Source organism: Silurus aristotelis (assembly GCF_946808225.1).
Source record: "Silurus aristotelis genome assembly, chromosome: 8".
NCBI classification, from domain to species: domain Eukaryota; kingdom Metazoa; phylum Chordata; class Actinopteri; order Siluriformes; family Siluridae; genus Silurus; species Silurus aristotelis.
Genome location: NC_139581.1, coordinates 620,001 through 642,500, shown reverse-complemented (window position 1 = coordinate 642,500; position 22,500 = coordinate 620,001). Strand labels below are relative to the sequence as shown.

The following is a 22,500-nucleotide window of genomic DNA, read 5'->3' as shown; positions in this document are numbered from 1 at the left end:
TGGCGGTAAACACGTGTATTAGTGAAGTGAATGTGACTGTAATTAAGGAATTGAATCTGAGACGGAACTACGAGACAAAACATCAGGAGAAGCTGAAGAACCTGAATGCAGAGCAGAAGATACAGAAAGAAGAAGAGTTAAAGTGAAACTGGTGTGAAAACAGAGGAGAAATCAGAGTATCATCAGCCAGTTATTTACTGAGGGAGAGTTTCTGAAGATCTGCATGATGAAGCTGTGAGACGTCTGGTGTTTGACAGGAGATATTTTTATGGAGAGCAAAATATTTAAAGTTATTTAAAGTTTAAGTTGATTTATTCTGGAATAATATTCCTGACTGCTTTTATTTATGTTAAAAAACATTTCGTTTTGGTGTGTTCAATAAATATTTATCCTTTTCAGCCCACGACCTCTAGTGTGCTTTGAGTTTTAGCCCCTGTGCAATTGAGTTTGACACCCTGATGTAGGGTGTTGTGATGATATTGTGAGGATGTTGTGAGGTGTGGTTGAGGGTGTTGTGGTGTGGATGGTGTGATTGTGTTGTGAGGATGTTGTGAGAGTGTTGTAAGGGTGTGAATGTTGAAATGGTGTTGTGAGGGTGTTGTGGTGTGGATGTTGTGATTGTGTTGTGAGGATGTTGTTAGGGTGTTGTAAGGGTGTTCTGAGGGTGTTGTGAGGGTGTTGTGGATGTTGTAAGGGTGTGGTGAGGGTGTTGGGGTGTGGTGAGGGTGTTGTGGTGTGGATGTTGTGATTGTGTTGTGAGGGTGTGGTGCGGATGTTGTGAGGGTGTTGTAAGGGTGTAGTGAGGGTGCTGTGGTGTGGATGTTGCAAGGGTGTGGTGAGGATGTTGTGAGGGTGTGGTGAGGGTGTGAATGTTGAAATGGTGTTGTGAGGGTGTTGTGGTGTGGATGTTGTGATTGTGTTGTTAGGGTGTTGTAAGGGTGTAGTGGGTGTGTTGTGAGGGTTTTGTGGTGTGGATGGTGTGAGGGTGTAGTAAGGGTGTTGTGATGTGGATGTTGTGAGGGTGCGGTGAGGATGTGAGAATGTTAGGGTGTTGTGATGTTGTGGGTTAAGGGTGTGGTGAGGGTGTTGTGGGAGTGTGGTGAGGATATTGCAAGGATGTTGTGAGAGTTTAGTGAGGATGCTGTGAATTTGTTGTTTGGTAAGGATGTTGTGAGGGTGTTGTAAAGGTGTTGTGGTGTGGATGTTGTGAGGGTGTGGAGAGAGTGTAGTGAGGGTGTGGTGAAGGTGTTGTTAGAGTGTAGTGAGGATGTTGTGACTATGTTGTGAGCATGTAGTGGGATGTTGTGGGTTGAGGGTGTAGTGAGGATGTTGTGAGGGTGTGGCAGTGATGTTGGGTGTTGAGGGTGTAGTGAAGATTTTATGAGGGTGTAGTGAGGGTGTGGTGAGGATTTTGTGAATATATTGTGAGGGTGTGGTGAGGATGTGGATGTTGTGAGGGTGTTGTGAGGGTGTGGATGTAGTGTTGTGAGGGTGTGGTGGGAATGTGGGTTGAGGGTGTAATGAGGATGTTGTGAGGGTGTGGTGAGAGTGTAGTAAGGGTGTGGTGAGGGTGTTGTAAGAGTGTAGTGAGGATGTTGTGAATATGTTCTGATGGTGTGGTGAGGGTGTGGATTTCGTGAGAGTGTGGTGAGGGTGAGGATGTTGTGAATATGTTGTGAGGCTGTGGTGGGGATGTTGTGGGTTGAGGGTGTAGTGAGAATGTTGTAAGAATGTTGTAAAGGTGTGGCAGTGATGTTGTGTGTTGAGGGTGTAGTGCGGATGTTATGATGGTGTGGTGAGGGTGTGGTGAGGATGTTGTGAATGTGTTGTGAGGGTGTGGTGAATATGTTGTGAAGGTGTGGTGGGGATGTTGTGTGTTAAGGGTGTAGTGAGGATGTTGTGAGGGTGTGGTGAGGGTGAGGGTGTTGGAAGAGTGTGGTGAGGATGTTGTGACTATGTTGTGAGGGTGTGGTGAGGGTGAGGGTGTTGTAAGAGTGTGGTGAGGATGTTGTGACTATGTTGTGAGGGTGTGGTGAGGGTGAGGGTGTTGTAAGAGTGTGGTGAGGATGTTGTGAATATGTTGTGAGGGTTTGGTGAGGATATTGTGAGGATGTGGTTTAGATTGTTGAATTGTTCAGTGCAGCACTGTTCACTTACAGAAGGAACTTGCATCATCATTGTGTGTGTGTGTGTGTGTGTGTGTGTGTGTGTGTGTGTGGTACATTAGTGTAATGTCCCAAAGTGATAAACTTGGTTCACTAATAGCTGCATGTTTTCGTCAGTCTGAGAGCTAATCAATGAGAGTTTTCAACTTTTAAGCCACATTTAAGACATTATTTTTGCATAGTTTTACACACACACACACACACACACACACACACACACACACACACACACACACTCCACTCTCCACCCAAACAAAAGCCTTTTTTCTCTCCACCTTCATCATCATCCTCATCATCATCACTTCATCCTGACTGAAAGAAGGATCAGATTAATGATGAGGTGGTGGTGTGTCAGGAGGAGCACCACCACTGCTTTATTGTAGGATGTTCTTACACCTGATCTGCTCTCCTAACATGAACAGAACATCCACCTGAGACAAGACGGCATCTTCTGTCAGAGAGAGAGAAGCTATGGATGCTTTGTCAATGGTGCATGTAAACCATCACGCTAATAAACATCTTTAAGATTGGAACCGAGAGGCAGACAGAAAGGAAAGATAGCGAGAGTCAAACAGAGAGAGAGAGATAGAGAGAGAGAGAGGAAGAGAGAGAGAGAGAGAGATAGAGAGAGAGAGAGGAAGAGAGAGAGAGAGAGAGAGAGAGAGAGAGGAAGAGAGAGAGAGAGGGAGAGATAGAGAGAGGGAGAGAGAGAGAGGAAGAGAGAGAGAGAGAGAGAGAGAAAGAGGAAGAGAGAGAGAGAGAGAGGAAGAGAGAGAGAGAGAGAGAGAGAGAAAGAGGAAGAGAGAGAGAGAGAGAGAGAGAGAGAGAGGAAGAGAGAGAGAGAGGGAGAGATAGAGAGAGAGAGAGAGAGAGAGAGGAAGAGAGAGAGAGAGAGAGAGAGAAAGAGGAAGAGAGAGAGAGAGAGAGGAAGAGAGAGAGAGAGAGAGAGAGAGAAAGAGGAAGAGAGAGAGAGAGAGAGAGAGAGAGAGAGAGAGAGAGAGAGAGAGTAGACATTAGTGTAGCTCAGCTAACGTTACCAGAGTTCCTCATCATTCTCGTTCTTCCAGTGTTCATCTCCGTTACTCTGCTTTTCTGTATTTCATTTTCTCTCTTTCCTCAAAGTCTTTTTTTGTAAATTAGGATGTTTTTATAGGTGAATAAACATATGAACAGATCTGTAATGAAGTCCTGGAAATAACCCTGTTGTTTACTGTTTGTTGTTGTGGCGGTGCAGTCGAAGGCCCTGAGGGAGCGTTGGTTGTTGGACGGTGCGCCCTCTAGTGGAGAGAACGAGTTTCAGAGACAGCTGCAGGAAGACGAGATTAAAACCCGGGTACTGGAGCAGAGTGTTCTTAGGTGGGTTCTTCGCCTGGTTCTTCACCCATGCTTTCCTTTAAATAACCCTGACGGAGATGTAAAGCAGGAACACTTCAGCTGGAGAGATCGTGATGATATTCTGTTAGAGCTGAGATGAGATGAGATAGTTTAATATAGTATATTTAAGGTGATGATACCAATATTTAAACAATGTTCATTGTTCGAAGTGCTATACAAATGAAAATAAATTGAAGATGAATAATCCAGGTGTAGGTGTGCAGGTGAAACATTAAAATAGTATACGGTGATAATCCACACTTAGATAATCATCTTGTACCGTGGTCACTTCCAGCATTGAGGAGTTCAAGCTGTTATTGACTGCAGAGCGAAACCAACTGAATGGATCAAAATAACACTTCATTTTTCATTACGTATTTTATATCTGACTCGTTACATCTACAATTCTGCTGCTTCGAATCACACACACAGATAAAGTAGTGCCGAAGATCAAATTAATTTACATGAGTTATAATAAATAGATATTGAAAGATAATGAAGCTGGTGCTGTTTTTTGTTCTGTTTCTCATTTGAAAATTTTTTTCTCCAGTTCATCAAATTGTTTTGTGCCTCCAGCTGTTAATGAAAATCCCCAGTTACACCATATAAGTTCACCACACGCAAAACTCCTTCATGGAGATCAGTGAGGTCATTAGGAAATGTGTACAATCGCCGTCTCACTCTGGACGGATCTGGTACTAGATGTCACTATGGGTACAGGTGTTTATAATAAGCAGAACATTCATTTACATTCATCTGACAAACGCAAACTACCTGCGTGCAAAACGCTCTGAACTTACCTGAATTTCCAGCCAATCACAATCCACTATCCACAGCTGAACTTCCAGCCAATCACAATCCACTATCCACAGCTGAACTTCCAGCCAATCACAATCCACTATTCACAGCTGAACCTTGAGCCAATCACAATCCACTATTCACAGCTGAACCTTGAGCCAATCACAATCCACTATCCACAGCTAAACCTCCAGCCAATCACAATCCACTATTCACACCTGAACCTCCAGCCAATCACAATCCACTATTCACACCTGAACCTCCAGCCAATCACAATCCACTATTCACACCTGAACCTCCAGCCAATCACAATCCACTATATATACATACATATACACACATAAATATAAATATATATATATATATATATAAGTACACACACTATCATTGTTTTGAGTAAATCTGTAACATCAGATGAGTTTAAACACTTTTGTTTTATTTCAGTATAAAGATTAAGGAATTTCTCGCTCTGTTCTCCTGATAAAAATACAATAATAAAATAAAAATGTAAAAAAAACACGGCACGTTTTTACAAACGTCATGACATCAGTAAATGGATGTGATGTGGTGTGTGTGTGTGTGTGTGTGTGTGTGTGTGTGTGTGTGTGTGTGGCAGGTTGGAGCAGGAGATCGAGGAGCTTGAGAACGGAGTTCCTGCAGATAAACAGGACGCTATAAAGGTAAGGATCAGTAAAAGAATAAACAATAATTATTCCTAACAGTTTATTAAAGAAAATCAATTCTTCATCATGATTACATGGTTGTAGCAGTTGAAACTCTGTCTGGGTAAGAAAGTTTAATTTCTTTCTTTTCTCCCTATTCAGACACCAGATGGCCCTGGGAAAGGTATTCTATATTTTGTATACAAATATTATATATTTTTTTATCTGATTTTTTTCTTTCTTATTTCTTTATTTTACATACTATAAAGAAAAAATCAGGTTCTTTTTTCTGATAAGGTTTTATAATAAATGATTATAATTCATACATTAAATGTTTATTCAGTGAAAATGTTTGATTGCGTATAAATAATAAATTTATTACAATTATTTAGAAATGTTATTTTTTAGACAAAGTTAAAATAAGGCCAATGTTCTGACTGACTTTTATTTTAATTTTAATTTTAATTTAAATTTTTGCTCACAACATGAAGAAAACATGAACACGGCATAAAAAACAGTTTATAACTGAGACTAACACCATCATAGTTTTGGTAAACATGGAAATCAGATTTCTGGATGGTTAACCTTTAACTTAAATATCTTTAAAAAAATATTTTCAAAAAGGCTTTATACTGCTTTAAATGCTAACACTTTTAGTGCTAACACAATTTTTTTATTTTAGCTTTGAATTTTAGTTGATTTAGTCAAGTGAAGTTTATTTCTATTGCGCGTTACACAACAGACATTGTCTAAAAGCAGCTTTACAGAAATGTAAGAGTGAAGGTGAATGGTGTGTATTTATCCCTGATGAGCACCATGGTGACTGTGGCAAGGAAAAACTCCCTTAGATGTCATGAGCCATTTATTCCTCCATTTTGACCTTCTTCTCCAGTGGAGAACGGCGTCCCTAAAGCCAGGCAGGTGACGGGCATCGAGGCGAAGCTGGAATGCACAAATCTGGACGCGAAGGCCATCGAGAACGCGAGTGTGGATCACCCGGTCACTATGGTGTTCATGGGCTACAAAAACGTAGAGGACGAGGATGAGACCAAGAAGGTTCTGGGCATCGAAGATGCAGTAAAGGCTGAGTTCGTCGTCATCGAAGATGGCGAGAATAAAGCGGCGACAGAGGATGGAAAGAACGAAGAGAAAGCTCCTCTGAACGGCGCCCCCTCCAGCCCAGATGACAAAAAACAGGACGAGGCTGCAAACGGAGAGGAAGCAAAACAGGGCGCGGTCAAGAAAGAAAAGCAGCCCTGCAAGTGCTGCGCTGTCATGTGAGCACGGGGAAGGGGGGTCAAAACTTTTACTCAAAATAAATACTAAATATTATACAAAAAAAATACAAAATACAAAATCCAGAGAGGAACTGCTGACACTACGGGAAGTCGTGAAAAGTAATATTAGAAATACATTGTTAATGTTATCGCTATTATAAAGAATACAAACTAGCACAATGCTAGCCATCACTAATGACATCACTAATGACATCACTATGACATCACTAATGACATCACTGTTGCTTAAGGTAATATCAAGGAGATTTTATTGCTGATGTACCTCCTAAAATGTATAAATATATGACTTCACTGGTAGCATAGTCATTTATACCTGAACGCAAGTCTTTTTTTTTATGATGACACAAAAGTCTGGCAACCATGGAAACGTGACAGATCTATCAGGAACATCAACATTTACCTCAGATCTGTGGATCAATCACTGAGAAAAGACTCAGAAATTATTATTATAATGATAATAGCATCAAATCTTGGAGTTAGCGTCAATCCTACTAACCGTACTGCCAAAGACCATTTTACTGCCGAAACAATGCGGTGGCTATCTTTTATATCGCCATTCTAAAGGTGCAGGAACCATGGAAACGAGACGAAAAAAATCATGCTGTCTGATCAAAATGAGCTGGAATTACCCTTAGCATCAGACCGCTAATTCTTCAGGAATGAAGTCAGAACACCACTGCTAATACTAATGTCATTATCACTAACGTTCATGTCATATGTGATAATGATTATATTTATAGTATTTTGTATTTTTCATCCATTCTACTGCGAACAATGCTAATCATTTAGCTAGCTAACACATCTCTGCTCTCCTATGATGGTAGTATAAAGATAATAAGGCTAATAAAGCATTACTAGCATCGCTGCTTGTTTTATTAGCGATAACGTTCATGGGCTCAGTTAGCGTTGTGATGATTAGCTCCGTGTGGATGCACTTCCTCTCGGTCTTTGTATTTCTATATAAATGTAACGTATTTGTACGTTTGTTGTTCAGTTTGTACTTCTTTTTTTATTTCTATTGATATTTTTCTATATTTCAGTCTTGACATTTCTATATATAAATATAAACTTATATTTTCATTATGTAATTTTAAGTAAGTGCTCGTGGAGGGACAGAAGGGCGGAGTTCGGTGTCCTTTCACTTATTTGATTTTATTTCTAAAGGAAAATTCTGAAGGAAATCTCGTTTTCTCTCACGTAGTGTTTTTCGAAACCTATACTGACGTCATCCGTGAGATCAGAAATATTATATACAGAGTTATTATGCTTTTATAACGCGTGTAACGTGTGTTTTATTTTGTGTTTGATCATCTCAGACCACTGTGAGGATGTAGTATACACACACACACACACACACACACACACACATTTTACGGTAGGAAACGATGTGTGTAAAGTGTGTAAATAAATGTGATGTACGGTTTATGCCGGGTTGTGATTCACTCCTAAGATAAAATAACGCTAACAAAAATTTATTTTACATCAAAATTCGTCACTGTGGGCGTGTCCCCCAAAACTATACACACTATTTACTACATAGTGCACATAAACACCATAATCACTCCAAACCACACATCCTATTCTCTATGTAGTAAACATGAACACCATCATCATTCCATTAGGGGAGTGTCCTAGAAACCACACCCACTATTCATCAATTAGTGATCATTCCACTGGGGGGGTGTCCCAAACCCATTATTTGCTATATAGTGCACATAAATGGCAAAATCAGTCCACTGGGGGTGAGTCTCAAACCACACATTCTGTTCATTATGTAGCGCTCATGAACACAATCACTCATTTGTGGGTGTGTCCCAAGCCAGACCCACTATTCACTATGTAGTGCACATAAACACAATTACTCCAGTGTGGGTGTGTCTCAAACTCATCCCAGCAGGACTGGTTTTAGTTTCTCTGGCATGTGGAACCTGAAGCTCGTTCCTGTTGTCTGTGTTTCTGTTTGTGTAGATTATGGAACCCTGTCCTTGGTTCTTGTTGTTTCCTGCTGTGCTCCAAGTTCTCCATGCAGGAAGAAATACAAATAAAATCTGTTGTGTTACAGCAGCGGCTGCTGTCATTCCTGTTCATTTCAAACTCTATAAACATAAATTCAATAAAAACAACAACAAACACAACATTCCTTAAATACAAACAGAAATCTTCTGTACAGTCCACTCACATTCCTCCAGCAGTTCTCCATCTCTTCAAATCCAGACATTCATTCAAAACATATGAATGTAAATATGCTAATTAGAGACATCCTCTGATTCTACAAGCTCCTCCCACTTTACCTAAAAAAAAGAGTTGTTTTTAATTTGCATACTGGAAAAGGATTGGCTCCTACATTTAATGATACAATAAGAACATGACTGCAAAACTTTATTTAAAAAAAAATTCTAAAATGTAGGCGTTTATATATTATAATTATTATTATTATTATTATAAAAATAATATTTATAAAATGCAGATTTGTAAAGCATTGATAATTCAGCTTCGCTCAGAAGTCTGATGTTTCTATGTGAAGATTAATTAGTCTGAGTTATGAATTGGGAAACGTGAACCTGGGTGTTTTATTGGTGACGATCTAACGTACAGTAGACGTGTTCTCATTTACATATTCAGTGACTTGGGTGTGGGTATGTCCAGTAATGATTGAGCAACTACCAGCAGGAGTGAAGGTCAAGGTCACAGAATCATCTAATGATTTGTTGTGGAAGATGAATTGCTCATTGCACAGTCACTGGTTTCACCAGGGCAGGTTACTACAGCATGTGACATACTATTCTGTGTATCATCTGGTGTATGAATGTTCTGCATGTGTGAACATTATGACTATAAGTTCTCCTGGAGCAGGAAACCTGAGGATGAAGGATGAGATCTTCCTCAGTTATGAGGACATTCTGAGGTACTAGCTTTTAGGGGGAACTACACACATTCTCAGCCTTTTCTCAGTGTGTTTTAATGATTAAAGTAAAACACACAGTTCAAACACTGAATCAGTTTCACACTTGTACTGAAATCCACTTTATTTTATTGAATTCGGTTTGAAACTTATTTACCTCAGGTTGAAAACTTCTCAAGCCGCCTTTTTAAGCCTGACAGATACGCGGTCCAATCAGACTCACAGGCTCTACCTGAGTTCCCGCCCACGCTGAAAAAATTGACCAATCAGAGAGCGCCGTGGCGGCAGGCCGCCATTTTGTGAGTCTATAAATGCTTGTAGCGAGACTCGCTAGTGATTCCGCGAACCTGAGAGTGCCATGGACGGGTAAGTGTTCTGAGGGGACGGGAAAAGAGACATGAAAGTGCTTTTTACGGCTTCGCTTCTCTTTCCGGAGGGTCTATCCGGTCACTTTTCGAAGTCATGTGATGAGTAAACGTGGTTATAGATTTCCACTCGGAGTAATTTCTTTTTAAACAAGCTGGAGAGCAACATGTCCGGGTTTAAACGTTAAGGCTTTTTTTTTTTTATCCTACCTATGTTGTGACAGGCCCTCCTTCCGGCTTGTGATTGGTGAATTGGTTTTAGATGCGTACTAACAGCCAATAGGAGCATAGTGAGCACGGAAGGCGGGATTTTAAGGACCAATCCCAGTGCAGGCGTCGGGTTTTGTCAGAATACAGGCGGATTTTTGGAAACGCGGAAGCGACACGATTCCAAAGTTCCAACTTTAATCGAACCTGTTGAAGATTCTTTATTAATTTACGATTATTATCGGCGTTTAAACGTTAAAAGCGTAAATAAAACACGTAAAATGTGTAAAGTGAATAATTTAAGCGCACATGGAGGCGGAACACCTCTGGAAACGGTTGTTACCTGATGGAGGATAAACTGAACCCGGATTAGTTTATCTAGTTTTATTTACACACACACACACACACACACACACACACACACACACACACACACAACTAAGCACCAGACCGAACTATTATAACGAACACTATATATAATATACTCTTTATATATGTAGATAGTGTGTTATATTATGAGCTTCTAATCTCGTGTTGTCTTTAGTAAACTCCTCAGAAAAACTCATTAATACCTTAATCTTATTAAAATTCTCTCCTTTTAAACATAAACAATTAAAATAGCATGAAATTAATCAGTTCCTTTGGCTTTATTGTGTTTTTCACCTGCATGTGTGGAGTTGAATGACGTCAGAAATGTGGGGAAAACTCAATAAACTTTATAAATAAAATATAACTATTAACAAATAACATGGAATAAATCTAATACAATGCACGTTTTACTTATATTGATTAGATTGAGTAATCAATGAAGGTAAATTGATTAAATAAATAGAATAGTTTACATTTGTTAGACCCTGTGTGGATAATACAGATGTGTGTTTACATTTAATACAGGAATGAGGTTGATATGAGGTTGATATGAGGTTGATATGAGGTTGATATGAGGTTGATATGAGGTTGATATGAGGTTGATATGAGGTTGATACGAGGTTGATACGAGGTTGATACGAGGTTGATACGAGGTTGATACGAGGTTGATACGAGGTTGATACGATGGCATTTGGTGCATGTGTACTGAAGAAGCCCAATACTGAAACATTTTCGTGTGAATACACGTACCGTTACACCCCTAATAAATGTGTGTAGGTCATGCGTTGTGTTCACTAATATTCAATATTTAGTGCTCATTAACATGTCCCCGCCCACTCGTCCTGTGCGGTTGTTAAGGTTTGAGGTGTAGATGCTGTGACGAGAGCAACCCTAACCCAAGCGTTCTGTGTACAGGATATTTCTCTGTATTTATTTGGGTTTTTTTTTGCAGACGCTTGGAGACAGATTTGTATCCTCTGGGATCCAGCTACGTCACTGACATTGAGTGAGTTCCACATCTCCAGCTTTTAATGTTTAACTCTGTGTATGCAGACCTCAGAGCTGCTCTCTGACCTCCAGATCATAGTCTACATTCCTACACACTTCACACAGGACACACACTTGTCCACAAACAGCCGATGATCCGATCCTGATCCGATCTAATCCTGCTCTCAGGTGCTGTTGGTGTAAAATGGGGTGTTTATTACATTCCTTCTGCACCTTAGACACAGTCTGATCTCTACGTCTGATGAAACACACTTTTTATCCCTCTGTATTCCCTCACGTATTTGTGCTAACGTGCCGTTTTCTCTCCCACAGCGGTGTCCACGATATAACAGTCGGCACAAAGGTACGTCCCGCCGCCCCGTTACACCGTTACTATAGCAACGACTGAATAGTTCTGTATGTATTAATAATGTCTGGAAGGAGTCTCCAGTGTCAGGACTTTAACAGTCAGAGGTAACAGTGTAGATCCTCAGGACTGAAGAGTTTACGCTCCTGTAGCTGCTATAACGTAAAGAATTACAGGAGTTGATGGTGAGGAAGAAGAGTGTGGAGGTGGAGAGGCAGGGTGGGGGTGGGGGTGGGGGGGAGCGATGTGGATCTGGTTTGTGTCAGACAGTAATAATAAATAAAGGATATAAATCAGTGGCATTCCTCAGTGCTGAGACTCGTTCTGTCTCCCTCTCTCTCATGTCTATTGTTCAGCAGCAGTGTTTCCCTCTGACCTGAACACACTCCAGAGTAATACAGAACAGGGCTTACCTTCAAAAATCAACATTTAAAATGATCTATAAATATTCTGTGAATAGTGAAATAAAATAAACATTCATGTTTTCAAAAGGAAAATGTAAACATTCATCAGAATGAATGTTTACATTCATTCAGGAACCAGACACAGGAACCAGACTCAAAATGGTGGGGTTCCTCTTCATTTGGATCATAAGACTGATCTTCATCATGGCATTTGTTAGTGGATGGATTTATTTATTAGGCAGCAGGTGAACATTTTTTCCCTCTACGTTGATGTTAGAAGCAGGAAAAATGTGCGAGAATTTGAGTTTGATAAATTGTGACGTCTAGACAACTGGGTCAAAGCGTCTCCAAAACTGCAGCTCTTGTGGGATGTTCCTGGTCTACAGTGGTCAGAATCAAAAATCACAAGTGCTCCAAGGAAGGAACAGTGGTGGTCTGGCGACAGGGTCGTGGGGGGCGAGACTCAGTGATACACGTGAGGAGTGAAGGCTGGTCCGTGTGGTCCGATCTAACAGACGAGCTCCTGTAGCTCAAATCTGCTGAAGTTCATGTTGATGATGATTGAGGGGTCACTGTTTTAGCAGCAAAAAGGGACCAACACATTATGGGGGTATTAATATGCCTGATCAGTGGATATAAATCTCTCTCTCGCTGTGTGTTTGTATACATCTATAAATATTAGTGGTGTAACACTACACAATCCACACTTCTGTCTGCTTTGGATTTAAGTCACGGTTCAGTTCCATTTCTGTACAGTTGTGGAAGACGTTTCTATTTGACCATTTTTATTAAAAATGGAAATAAATATAAGGCAAAATTAAAGCCTTCAACGCAGCACATTCATGAGGTTATTTCTTTACTTGGATCTAAAAATAAACACCACTGAAAATTTATTAAAATCACTAAACGTTTACTGATGCGCCAAATCTTGATGCACATGTCCGGCAATTAAAACCGTCCGTGTGGAAACGGAACATTTACGTGAAGATTGTCCTCGTGCTCCATGTTGAGTTTGGTTTCACTACTAATAAACATTAATTTGCATAAAGCATCAATTTGTGTTGATCAGAGTATTAAACTATTGAATAGTATTAATTTAAGGTACATTTAGAACAGATATAAATGTGATTATGATTTAATATATTTTAAAATGAACACTGAACAAGCAGCCCAACATTTTTGAATTTTTGAATTTATATAATGTTATAATAATAAACTGTGTGATTATTAATCTGATGAGTTTATATTTAAAATGAATCGTACTCCTTCATGAGTGTGTGTGTGACTGAAGTGGTTCAGTGTTTAGTAACAAAGCTGATGAAGAGAACAGACGTGACATTGTGCTGCTGCTGGAGAGGGAAAAGCTTGTGTTCATCCAGTCATGTGGCCAAAACACACACACACACACTCCATCAGGAAGTGCTTTATTAACCGCCTGAGACTGCAGTGTGTGTGTGTGTGTGTGTGTGTGTGTTTACACAATAACAGGTGTTTTTGTTTATTCTTTCTCGATGTGTAGAAGGTCGTTTAGTTTTGTTTTCAGTTGATTTTTATGAACCACTAGATTTTTTTTGTTTGTTTAATGCACCTAATTTAGTTGAATCTGTTTATACTCTATATATTATATTGTACTTTTTATCTGATGTATATTAGTCTTTTGCACATTTTAAAAATGATGTATTTATTCATAATAAACTCTGATTTCAGAGAGGATCTGACGAACTCTTTTCCTCCTGCGTCTCTAACGGTCCCTATATCATGAGTTCAGGAGCAGGTACGTTCCCCTTACTGGAGAACCTTCACGCTGCTGTCTCCATCCAGAATTTAACCCACTGCGTGTTCTTACATGACTGTAGTTTAAATGTGTGGTGAAGTTGGTGTTTGTGTGTCCAGCGAACGGGAACGACAGTAAAAAGTTTAAAGGAGACGTGCGGAGTCCCAGCGCCCCCTCTCGAGTCATCCACGTCAGAAAGTTACCCAGCGACATCAACGAGGCCGAGGTGATCTCGCTCGGACTTCCTTTCGGCAAGGTCACCAACCTGCTGATGCTCAAGGGCAAAAATCAGGTTTGTGTGAGAGAATATGAAGAGGAACACTCTTCTCTCCTGAGCATGAGGTTTTATTAGTGTTCTGTGACCTCAGGCGTTTCTGGAGATGAACACTGAGGAGTCTGCTCAGACGATGGTGAACTATTACTCCTCCGTCACGCCGGTCATCCGCAATCATCCCGTCTTCATGCAGTACTCCAACCACAAGGAGCTGAAGACCGACAACTCGCCCAATCAAGTGGTACATCAGCCGTCATTACACCATCAGCTACATTCTAATCACCTGTGGCTGTGTCCCAAACCACACCCTCTATTATACATTACCCACTTTCACTAGTCTGCTGTGGCTGTGTCCCAAACCACACCCTCTATTATACATGACTCACTGTCACTAGTCTGCTGTAGGTGTATATTAAATCAATTTTTCATTAAAACATTCATGGCTTCGTCCTATTGGTTGGATCAGGTTTCACTCAACCCTTTTGTCTGTGGGCTGTTCTTAGCCACGCCCCTTTGTTTATTAGTTGTGTAATATGCAGGAATGTTGTGTATAGTGTTGCTGTATTAGTTGGGCTGTGTATCGGTGTTGATGTAGCGTGCCCAGGCAGCCCTGCAGGCGGTGAACGCAGTTCAGACGGCCAGCGTGCCCCTCAGCGGGGTGGATGCTGGAGGATCAGGCAGTCAGAGTCCTGTACTGAGGGTGATTGTGGAGAACCTGTTCTATCCTGTCACTCTGGAGGTTCTTCACCAGGTAGCTCCACCTCCACAGTGTTGTATAGTGATTGAAACTCGCTCTGCTGTACACAACTCATCTGATTCTCTTCTCTTACTGCGGAGTAGATCTTCTCCAAGTTTGGCACGGTGCTGAAGATCATCACGTTCACCAAAAACAATCAGTTCCAGGCTCTGGTCCAGTACTCGGATGCTATGACTGCTCAGCACTCCAAGCTGGTAAGATGTGACCACAACCACTGGCGGTGCTGCTTTATTAAACACTGTCCTGTACTTATCTCAGAACATCACATCTGGATTTGTGTTTTCTTTCAGTCTCTGGATGGACAGAACATTTATAATGCTTGCTGTACGCTGAGAATCGGCTTCTCCAAGCTCACCAGCCTGAATGTCAAGTACAACAACGATAAGAGCAGAGACTACACACGGCCCGATCTGCCCACAGGAGACGGCCCCTCCTCGCTCGAACCTCAGACTCTCACCAGTGCCTTCAGTATGAGCACGGCTGCAGTGGCCGACCCTCCGTCTGTTTTAGCAGATGATGTTATATTACTGTAGTTCAGGTAGCACTGATTAGGAGTAAATCATTCTGTACTTTAACATGTAATAATTCTCTCTCTGGTGTTCAGCTCCTGGGTTGATCTCTGCATCTCCGTTTGCGAGTGCTCACGGTTTCCCTCCAGCGTTCACCCTCCAGCAGGCTGCAGGTCAGATTATACCCCAACACACACACGACACACACTCGAGACTCTTTTATTAAAGCAGGGTTAGTGATGCACACCACACTCAACTTAGCATCTGGTACAATGATCTCCAGACACAACTCGTCTCTGGATGCAGGAGCTTAGAACTTTTCCTTCACTTCAACTAGGAGACAGCTCCATAAAGATCTGTTTTCCATGGGTTGAAAGATGTGGAAGATCTCCTGCTATAAAGCACCAGTGGGATGATTGTGAACGCTGACTGTACCCCATTTAAAATATTACTGCACTAATGCACGACTGTGCTAATAAATATGAATATTAATGAATCGAATGATCAATAAATGAGCATGAAGATAAAAAGTAAAGCGAGACTCTGTGCAGCATGCGGTCTCGCATGTAGAAACACACACGTGGTAATGCTCTCGTAATGATCGTGGACCAGAAGATGTGAAAACCTCTACCCCAGGAGACCTCACCTACATCAGGACCTGACTTTACTAACACCCATGTAGCTGAATGAATCTCCACAACATCTTTTGGAACTTCCCAGAAGTGTGGAGCTCAATATAACAGCACAAAGACACCATGATGTTTGAAAATCAATCTTATGCCACACTTTATTTTTATATCTACACTGTATATTGTAAATAAACTAAACTAAAGGATATTTATACAGTAAGTGTCTGAACTCTGGGGATATTATTTATATAACTTAGAGCACTAAAGTGGCTAAAATGCCGTCTTCTCTGCCAGTGCATTTGGAGGATGGATAATTTGGGTAATAATAATAATAATAATAATAATAATAATATTGGGATTGTAGAATAAACTCGAACTTAGTTTACAGGTTCTGCGTTACGTTCTTGTCGTCTTTACACGTGTTTCCGTCCTCAGGTTTGTCTCTTTCCGGCGTTCCCAGCGCGTTGGCGTCTCTGGGCGTTCCTACGGCAGGTCGACTCTCTCTGGCCGGCCTCAACACCGCCGCACACGCCGTCCTGCTCGTCAGTAACCTGAACCCTGAGGTGTGTGTGATTTACTGTGTGCTTCCTGTAGAAATATGATCAGTGCTGGTGAGGTATTTAGTCAATTTTATTTGATTTTTATTGAATAAAATGCTGCAAACACTATATTTTAGACCTAAACACAGCAGCAGTAAAGTAACTCTGAGGTGTTGAGTCGAGGTTTTGTCATGTTTGTTATAATTTTGTTTCTTTGCTTTTTTTTTTTTCCTGTGTTTCATTGTTAATCTGTTTTCTCCTCTTTTTCTTTTAGTGAAGATATTTAATTTTAGTGACTTCTGCAACACTGTGTACTCACCTGATCTGTTTTTTTTTCTTCTCTCTCTCTCTCTCTCTCTCTCTCTCTCTCTCTCTCTCTCTCTCTCTCTCTCTCTCTCTCTCTCTCTCTCTCTCGCTCATCCTGGCTTTTTTTTTTTCTTCTCCCCATTGACGACGAACGACAAACCCACACTCGTTCTCTCCTGGATTTTTATTTCTCCTTTTTTTTTAACGTTCTGTTTGGATCTGCGGAAATGTCGAACCTGCACTTCTCCGATCTTTCTCCCTTCCCTTCCTCCCTCGCTGCCTTCCTCTGCTGTCTCTAAAGAGCGTTACGCCCCAATGCCTCTTTATTCTTTTCGGTATGTTATCACTGCCATCTCCTCCTTTATTTTTGTGTTTTCATATTTATAACCGTTTTGTCTCGGGTCTCGGTACTATAGGGTTTCACTCTCGACCAATCAGTTATGCTGTTGAGCAGGGCGGGGTCAGGGATGAGTTAGCAGGGTAGATAACGAGATGCAGTGTTTCTGTTTATTACATCATAAAAACCCTTTAACAGAAACCCTCCAGCTTTTTTATTCATCTAGAAGTGACTCAGGAAAAATATGATCCACCAAAAGTTTATACACCCACGTCTAATCTTTCCTAAACCAGGCAATAATAACCAGAGGAAAAGAAAACCGCTAGTTTGGGAGGAAGTCATCGATCTACAGCACTTGTGCCCTACTTAGGGACACTTTTACCTTTCTGTTTGCAGAAGTGTTGCATCTTGTTGCTTGGGCCTAAAACACCCCTAATCTTTCTGTACTCCAGTTTAGATGTCTGCATGTTAGATTTGTTTGCATGTCATATTAAATCCGATCACATGATCACTATGTAGATTGTACAGTAAAGTGTGTATCAGGGGTGAGTTATCAGACAGAATGCAGGACAGTCCCATCAAACCCATAGCAGGGTTACCAAGTGTTGTGTTTTAGTGCATGCTGTAACACAATCACTGAATTCCACTGATTTAATCATTTCTGTGCATTAAGACTGAAGTGTGTGTGTGTGTGTGTGTCTGTGTGCGTGTTGAAGGTGTGTACGGCGATGTGATGAGAGTGAAGATCCTCTTCAATAAGAAAGAGAACGCTCTGGTGCAGATGGCAGACGCAACACAAGCACAACTCGGTAAATATTAATTATAAGAACCGAGGGGGGGGGGGGGGGGGTTATATGGATAGTGATGGAACATACAGAATATTATTACAGGGTAGAGGAAAGGGATAACTAGAGAGAAATGGAGATAGGAGTGGTTCAGGGATGAGTGAGATGGAGGGATATAAAAAGCAGATAAAGAAAAGCAGGAGCTAGTGTGAGAAGATTGAAATATTGGGAGAGAGACTGGGATGGAGGGATAAAGACGTATACAGAGAGAAATGGAGTTCAGTGACCCTGATGTATTGCACTAGATGAGTTGTGTAGTGTGAACACACTGCATATAGGGTTTAATCTCTCTCTGTGTGTGTGTGTGTGTGTGTGTGTGTGTGTGTGTGTGTGTGTGTGTGTGTGTGTGTGTGTGTGTGTGTGACAGCGATGAGTTATCTGAATGGACAGAAGCTCTATGGGAAGGCTCTGCGTGTGACCTTGTCCAAACACACCACCGTGCAGCTTCCCCGAGAGGGACACGAGGACCAGGGACTCACTAAAGACTTCTCCACCTCTCCTCTACACCGCTTTAAAAAACCTGGCTCCAAGAACTACTCCAACATCTTCCCTCCGTCCTCCACCCTCCACCTGTCCAACATCCCGTAAGTCCTGCACTTGTGCACCATTTGTTTGATGTGCCATCTTCATTAAACAGGAGGGAGGTGTTGCAGGTAGAGTTCATGTGTAATACAGGTAAATTAAGTGTATATTTGTGGTGTGTGTGTCTGCTGCAGACCCTCTGTTGGTGAAGATGATCTTAAAGGGCTGTTCAGAAGTTCAGGAGCCACAGTGAAAGCCTTCAAGTTTTTTCAGTATGTTCTTCCTTAATCACCTCAAAACCATGTTTTATAAAGATTTTTTAATATTTCCTTAAACACCAATTTTTGTTCTTTCTCTGATTTCCTGTTCTGTTTTCTCAGGAAGGACCACAAGATGGCGCTAATCCAGTTAAGCTCAGTGGAGGAGGCCATTGAGTCTCTCATTGAGTTCCACAACCACGATCTTGGTGAAAACCATCACCTCCGTGTCTCCTTCTCCAAATCCACCATCTGAGACTCGCATGCAGGGTTAAACACCACACACACAATCACGCGCACACACACACACACACACACACTTCATCATTCCTTGTTCTAATTATACACACAGACCTGAACAAACCCAATATTTTCATTTGGGTTTTATTTGAAATCTTTTTATTTCCTCGCACACTTAATCTTCTGGTGCAAAAACAAGAAAACGTGATTATCATGTATCTATATACACATATATATATATATATATCTCCATACGCTGATCGTCTTTCTGCAGGATTCTGGGAAAATATTTCTTCTTTTTGCAATCATAGATGCTGCCTGGTTCACACTTAGTGCCTACACGCGTGAACACACACACACATGCGCACACGCGTGAACACACACGGCCACTTTGAATTTTTAAATAATTATCCTTTCTGCCTTTCAAAAAAAAAAAAAAAACAGTGCCTTATATGGTCACTTCCTGTTAGACCGGAACACTCGATTTTTCTTCCTGATAAATCCACTTAAAGCCTTATTGGGTTTTTATAAAAGAAAAAAAGATTCAAATCAGGTTTATTTGCATATCAGGTTCCTCCCCATGCAGTAATTTATTCTTTATTTCTGTTATTTGGCTATAATATAATTTGACTGGTGTAGAATGTTGGCGATTTATAAACGTGTGAATTTTCTTCTGTTTGGAGGGCGTGTGTCTCTCAGCCGGACAGCACACGATTGGTTATGAAGCAGGTTAATTTGCATATTTGTATCCTTATTTCCTTTTATGGTATAAAGAATCTTTTATATTCTAGAAGCTAGATTATTTTTCTCGTGTGTACGGAGTCACCACTTCAGGGTTTTCTCATAGTTGTGATTGTGAACAATTTTTGGATTTGTGTATTAATTATTAATGTTGGTGTATAAGACACGCCCCCTCCTTGTTAGCATATATTGGCATATTAAGAGTCATGTGACGTTGAGGCTTTTTTTTTATTATTCTGATTATAGTTCTGTGCTAGAACCATGTTCCTGACTGATTTAAGGGACAGAGATGAGTTTATATCCCGTTATTCTTATTTTTCAGAGTTGAAGGAAAAAAGTGCCTTAAATTCAGCCAAGTGATTTATTATTAATTACTGAATGATGTGATTCAATTAATCACATGATTTATTTTCCTATTCACAGATCAGACAGTTAAACATTTTTGTGAAATAAAAGGAAGAGTCGGGACTTCATTCATGGCTCATTTGCATAATTCTGATCAGGACCAATCACAAGCCCATTTTGCCTTCTAAAATAAATTTGAATAAGAGGATTAAATTTGAGTGTTTCTGGGAAAATGTTTGGAATTGATCTTCTATATTGTAGCTTGAGATGGATAAATGTAGCCTCGTCTCTTTAGTTCACCTCGTTATTAATGTTATTGATGTACCGCTGCACTTCACGATTCTCACCCACACGTGCACGTGCAGATTAGTGATGTATTTCTGCACTAATGATTTATTTTGACTCCCTCAAACACGGACCTCCACAACAGACACCTTCTTCCATCCTCTTAATGTCTTAAAACAAACCTGAATTGGTTTCTGGACACTTTGTGGTTATAAACCAAGTTAATGTGAGATGTTGAAGTTTTCACATTCCTGTTTATACATCATTTATTTACACTTTTTTACACCAAACACCCAGACGTCAAGTTTAACTGCAAACTCGAGTGTGAAGAGGCTCCAGTGTCTGTTTAAGCCACGCCCCCTACCTGAGTCAGGTACTGGTACAGGGCACTAATCTGTAGGCTTTCAGTGGTGTAAATGTGACACTGTACCTCCATCATTTACTCACATTCCTGTTCCACACACACCGATTTTCTCTGGAGGCCTTTAAATCGAACACACAGACCAAAACACAGTCTTAAAAGTGGTGCGTTCCAGACCACGTTCCAGGTGTTTTCCACTCCTGCTGTGTTGTGTAACGGCAGACTCCCGCCCTTTTCTTTCCTGTCTTTATGTATATTTTGATAAACGGATTTGTAGAGCGTTTGTTTTGTATTTACACAGAATATTAAAGATGTTCCATCACGGTGGTCTGTTTTGTGGCGTTAATGGAAACACAGCCATGCTTTTCTTTTTCATTCCTTTATTCTTTCAATAAACCCTCCATCCCTTCACCTCCTCGTCTTTCATTCTTAACGTCTCTCTCTTTCTGCAGCTTTTTACTCACCATCATCCTCTCATCTTATTCTCAACACCACAGATGCTGTACTGTACACACACACACACACACACAACCCGGACACGAGCTTGAGTTTGAGCACTAGTAATGATCAGCCATGTCTAGGGGAAGATCTCTGGGATCTCAGTAGGTTGTGTATGGACAAAGGTCTGGTCTGTGAACAGGTTCCAGTCTGTGGTTTAAAAAAATAAGTTTATTTTATAGTGTTTGATGGTTTTTGAGACACCTGGATGTTTGTTTTGCTGTGGTGAAGATAAACACACACAGTAATGCGACAGTGAAAGAGTGGATGAAAGTTCTGTGGAGGCCAAATGGGACCGAAGAGAACGGAGCAAAGAAAGGTTCCAGGAAAAGTGTAGGTGAACCAACATGAATCCCATTCCAGACTTCAGCACCATGCAGTTCCGTCTGGACTACGGCTCATTGGATCCGACTTTAGCGTACGTCTAAGTTTTGGACGTGTTGTTTAGAGAGCAGACAGACGTCTGGAGTGATCTCTATCATGGAACCACCTGCCCAGTCACCACACCTCAATCCTACTGAACTGCTCTGAGATGAAGAAGAAAATCTCCAACTAGTGAAGAACATTTTTACTGAGTTTTACAAGAAACACAACAAAATATTTCAGCTGAATGTTTGGAGAAACAAAGTGTCCGGATGCTGAAAGTGTGTAAATCTGTTCTTCATACTGAGGAGGATTTTACATGAGCTGAGGTTCTTGCTGAAGACCTGCACGTGAAGGATTTGTTTAACATGTTCTTTTCTCACGCAGGTCAAATTTCCAAGTAGTTTTATTTTCTGACTGCTTCTTCCTGCTACTCTGCTTTTTAGTTTCACCTGCTTCTCTTTTTTTTCTCTACACTTTTGTGTAAACGATAAACATGGACCTTTACATAACATCAACCATTTCTTATACAAGCAGGCCACAGTTGTGTTGTGTGTGTGTGTGTAATAATGCAGTAATATCTGTAGCACTCTGATTCTCCTGTCCTGCGTCCTGACATTGTGCCTTGGTGTGCTCTAGTATGGAGGTGGGAGCTCAGTTCTTAAGGATGAGGTTCTGCTTTTGAGTCTGGTTCCTCTCAAGGTTTCTTCCTCATAACATCTAAGGGAGTTTTCCTTCACCACAGTCTCCATGGTGCTCATCAGAGATAAACACACACCATTCACCTTCACTGTTACATTCTGTAAAGCTGCTTTGAGACGATGTGTGTTGTGAAAAGTGCAATAGAAATAAACTTCACTTAAGACTTTGGATCGGAAGGTCACATGTTTAAATCCTACCACCACCATGCTGCCACTGCTGGGCCCTTGAGCAAGGCCCTTAACCCTCCACTGCTCAGTTGTAAGTCACTCTGGATAAGTGCACTGGTGTAAATGGTGTAAATGTAAATCTAGTAGTTAC

The 22,500-nt window shown here is 40.9% G+C and overlaps 2 protein-coding genes across 4 annotated transcripts in view; both read left to right on the top strand.

Moving 5' to 3' along the window:
- palm1b (paralemmin 1b) overlaps positions 1–8,358 on the top strand; it is a 22,103-nt gene extending 13,745 nt beyond the window's left edge. For all 3 annotated transcript variants that reach the window (XM_083548134.1, XM_083548133.1, XM_083548132.1), the window contains 4 exons: positions 3,400–3,521; positions 4,954–5,017; positions 5,162–5,183; positions 5,892–8,358. In XM_083548134.1, coding sequence (XP_083404260.1) covers positions 3,400–3,521; positions 4,954–5,017; positions 5,162–5,183; positions 5,892–6,280 — 597 coding nt within the window. In that variant the 3' untranslated portion in view covers positions 6,281–8,358. The remainder of the gene's footprint in view (positions 1–3,399; positions 3,522–4,953; positions 5,018–5,161; positions 5,184–5,891) is intronic.
- A 1,123-nt stretch (positions 8,359–9,481) lies between these two features.
- On the top strand, positions 9,482–20,941 carry ptbp1a (polypyrimidine tract binding protein 1a). Its single transcript, XM_083547980.1, has 16 exons — positions 9,482–9,565; positions 11,093–11,146; positions 11,461–11,491; positions 13,606–13,672; positions 13,792–13,964; positions 14,041–14,187; positions 14,542–14,697; positions 14,787–14,897; positions 14,994–15,171; positions 15,308–15,385; positions 16,277–16,404; positions 16,988–17,021; positions 17,740–17,832; positions 18,236–18,452; positions 18,585–18,662; positions 18,771–20,941. The coding sequence occupies exons 1-16, from the start codon at positions 9,558–9,560 to the stop codon at positions 18,901–18,903; spliced, it is 1,686 nt and encodes a 561-aa protein (XP_083404106.1). The 5' UTR covers positions 9,482–9,557; the 3' UTR covers positions 18,904–20,941.
- The last annotated feature ends 1,559 nt before the right edge of the window (positions 20,942–22,500 follow it).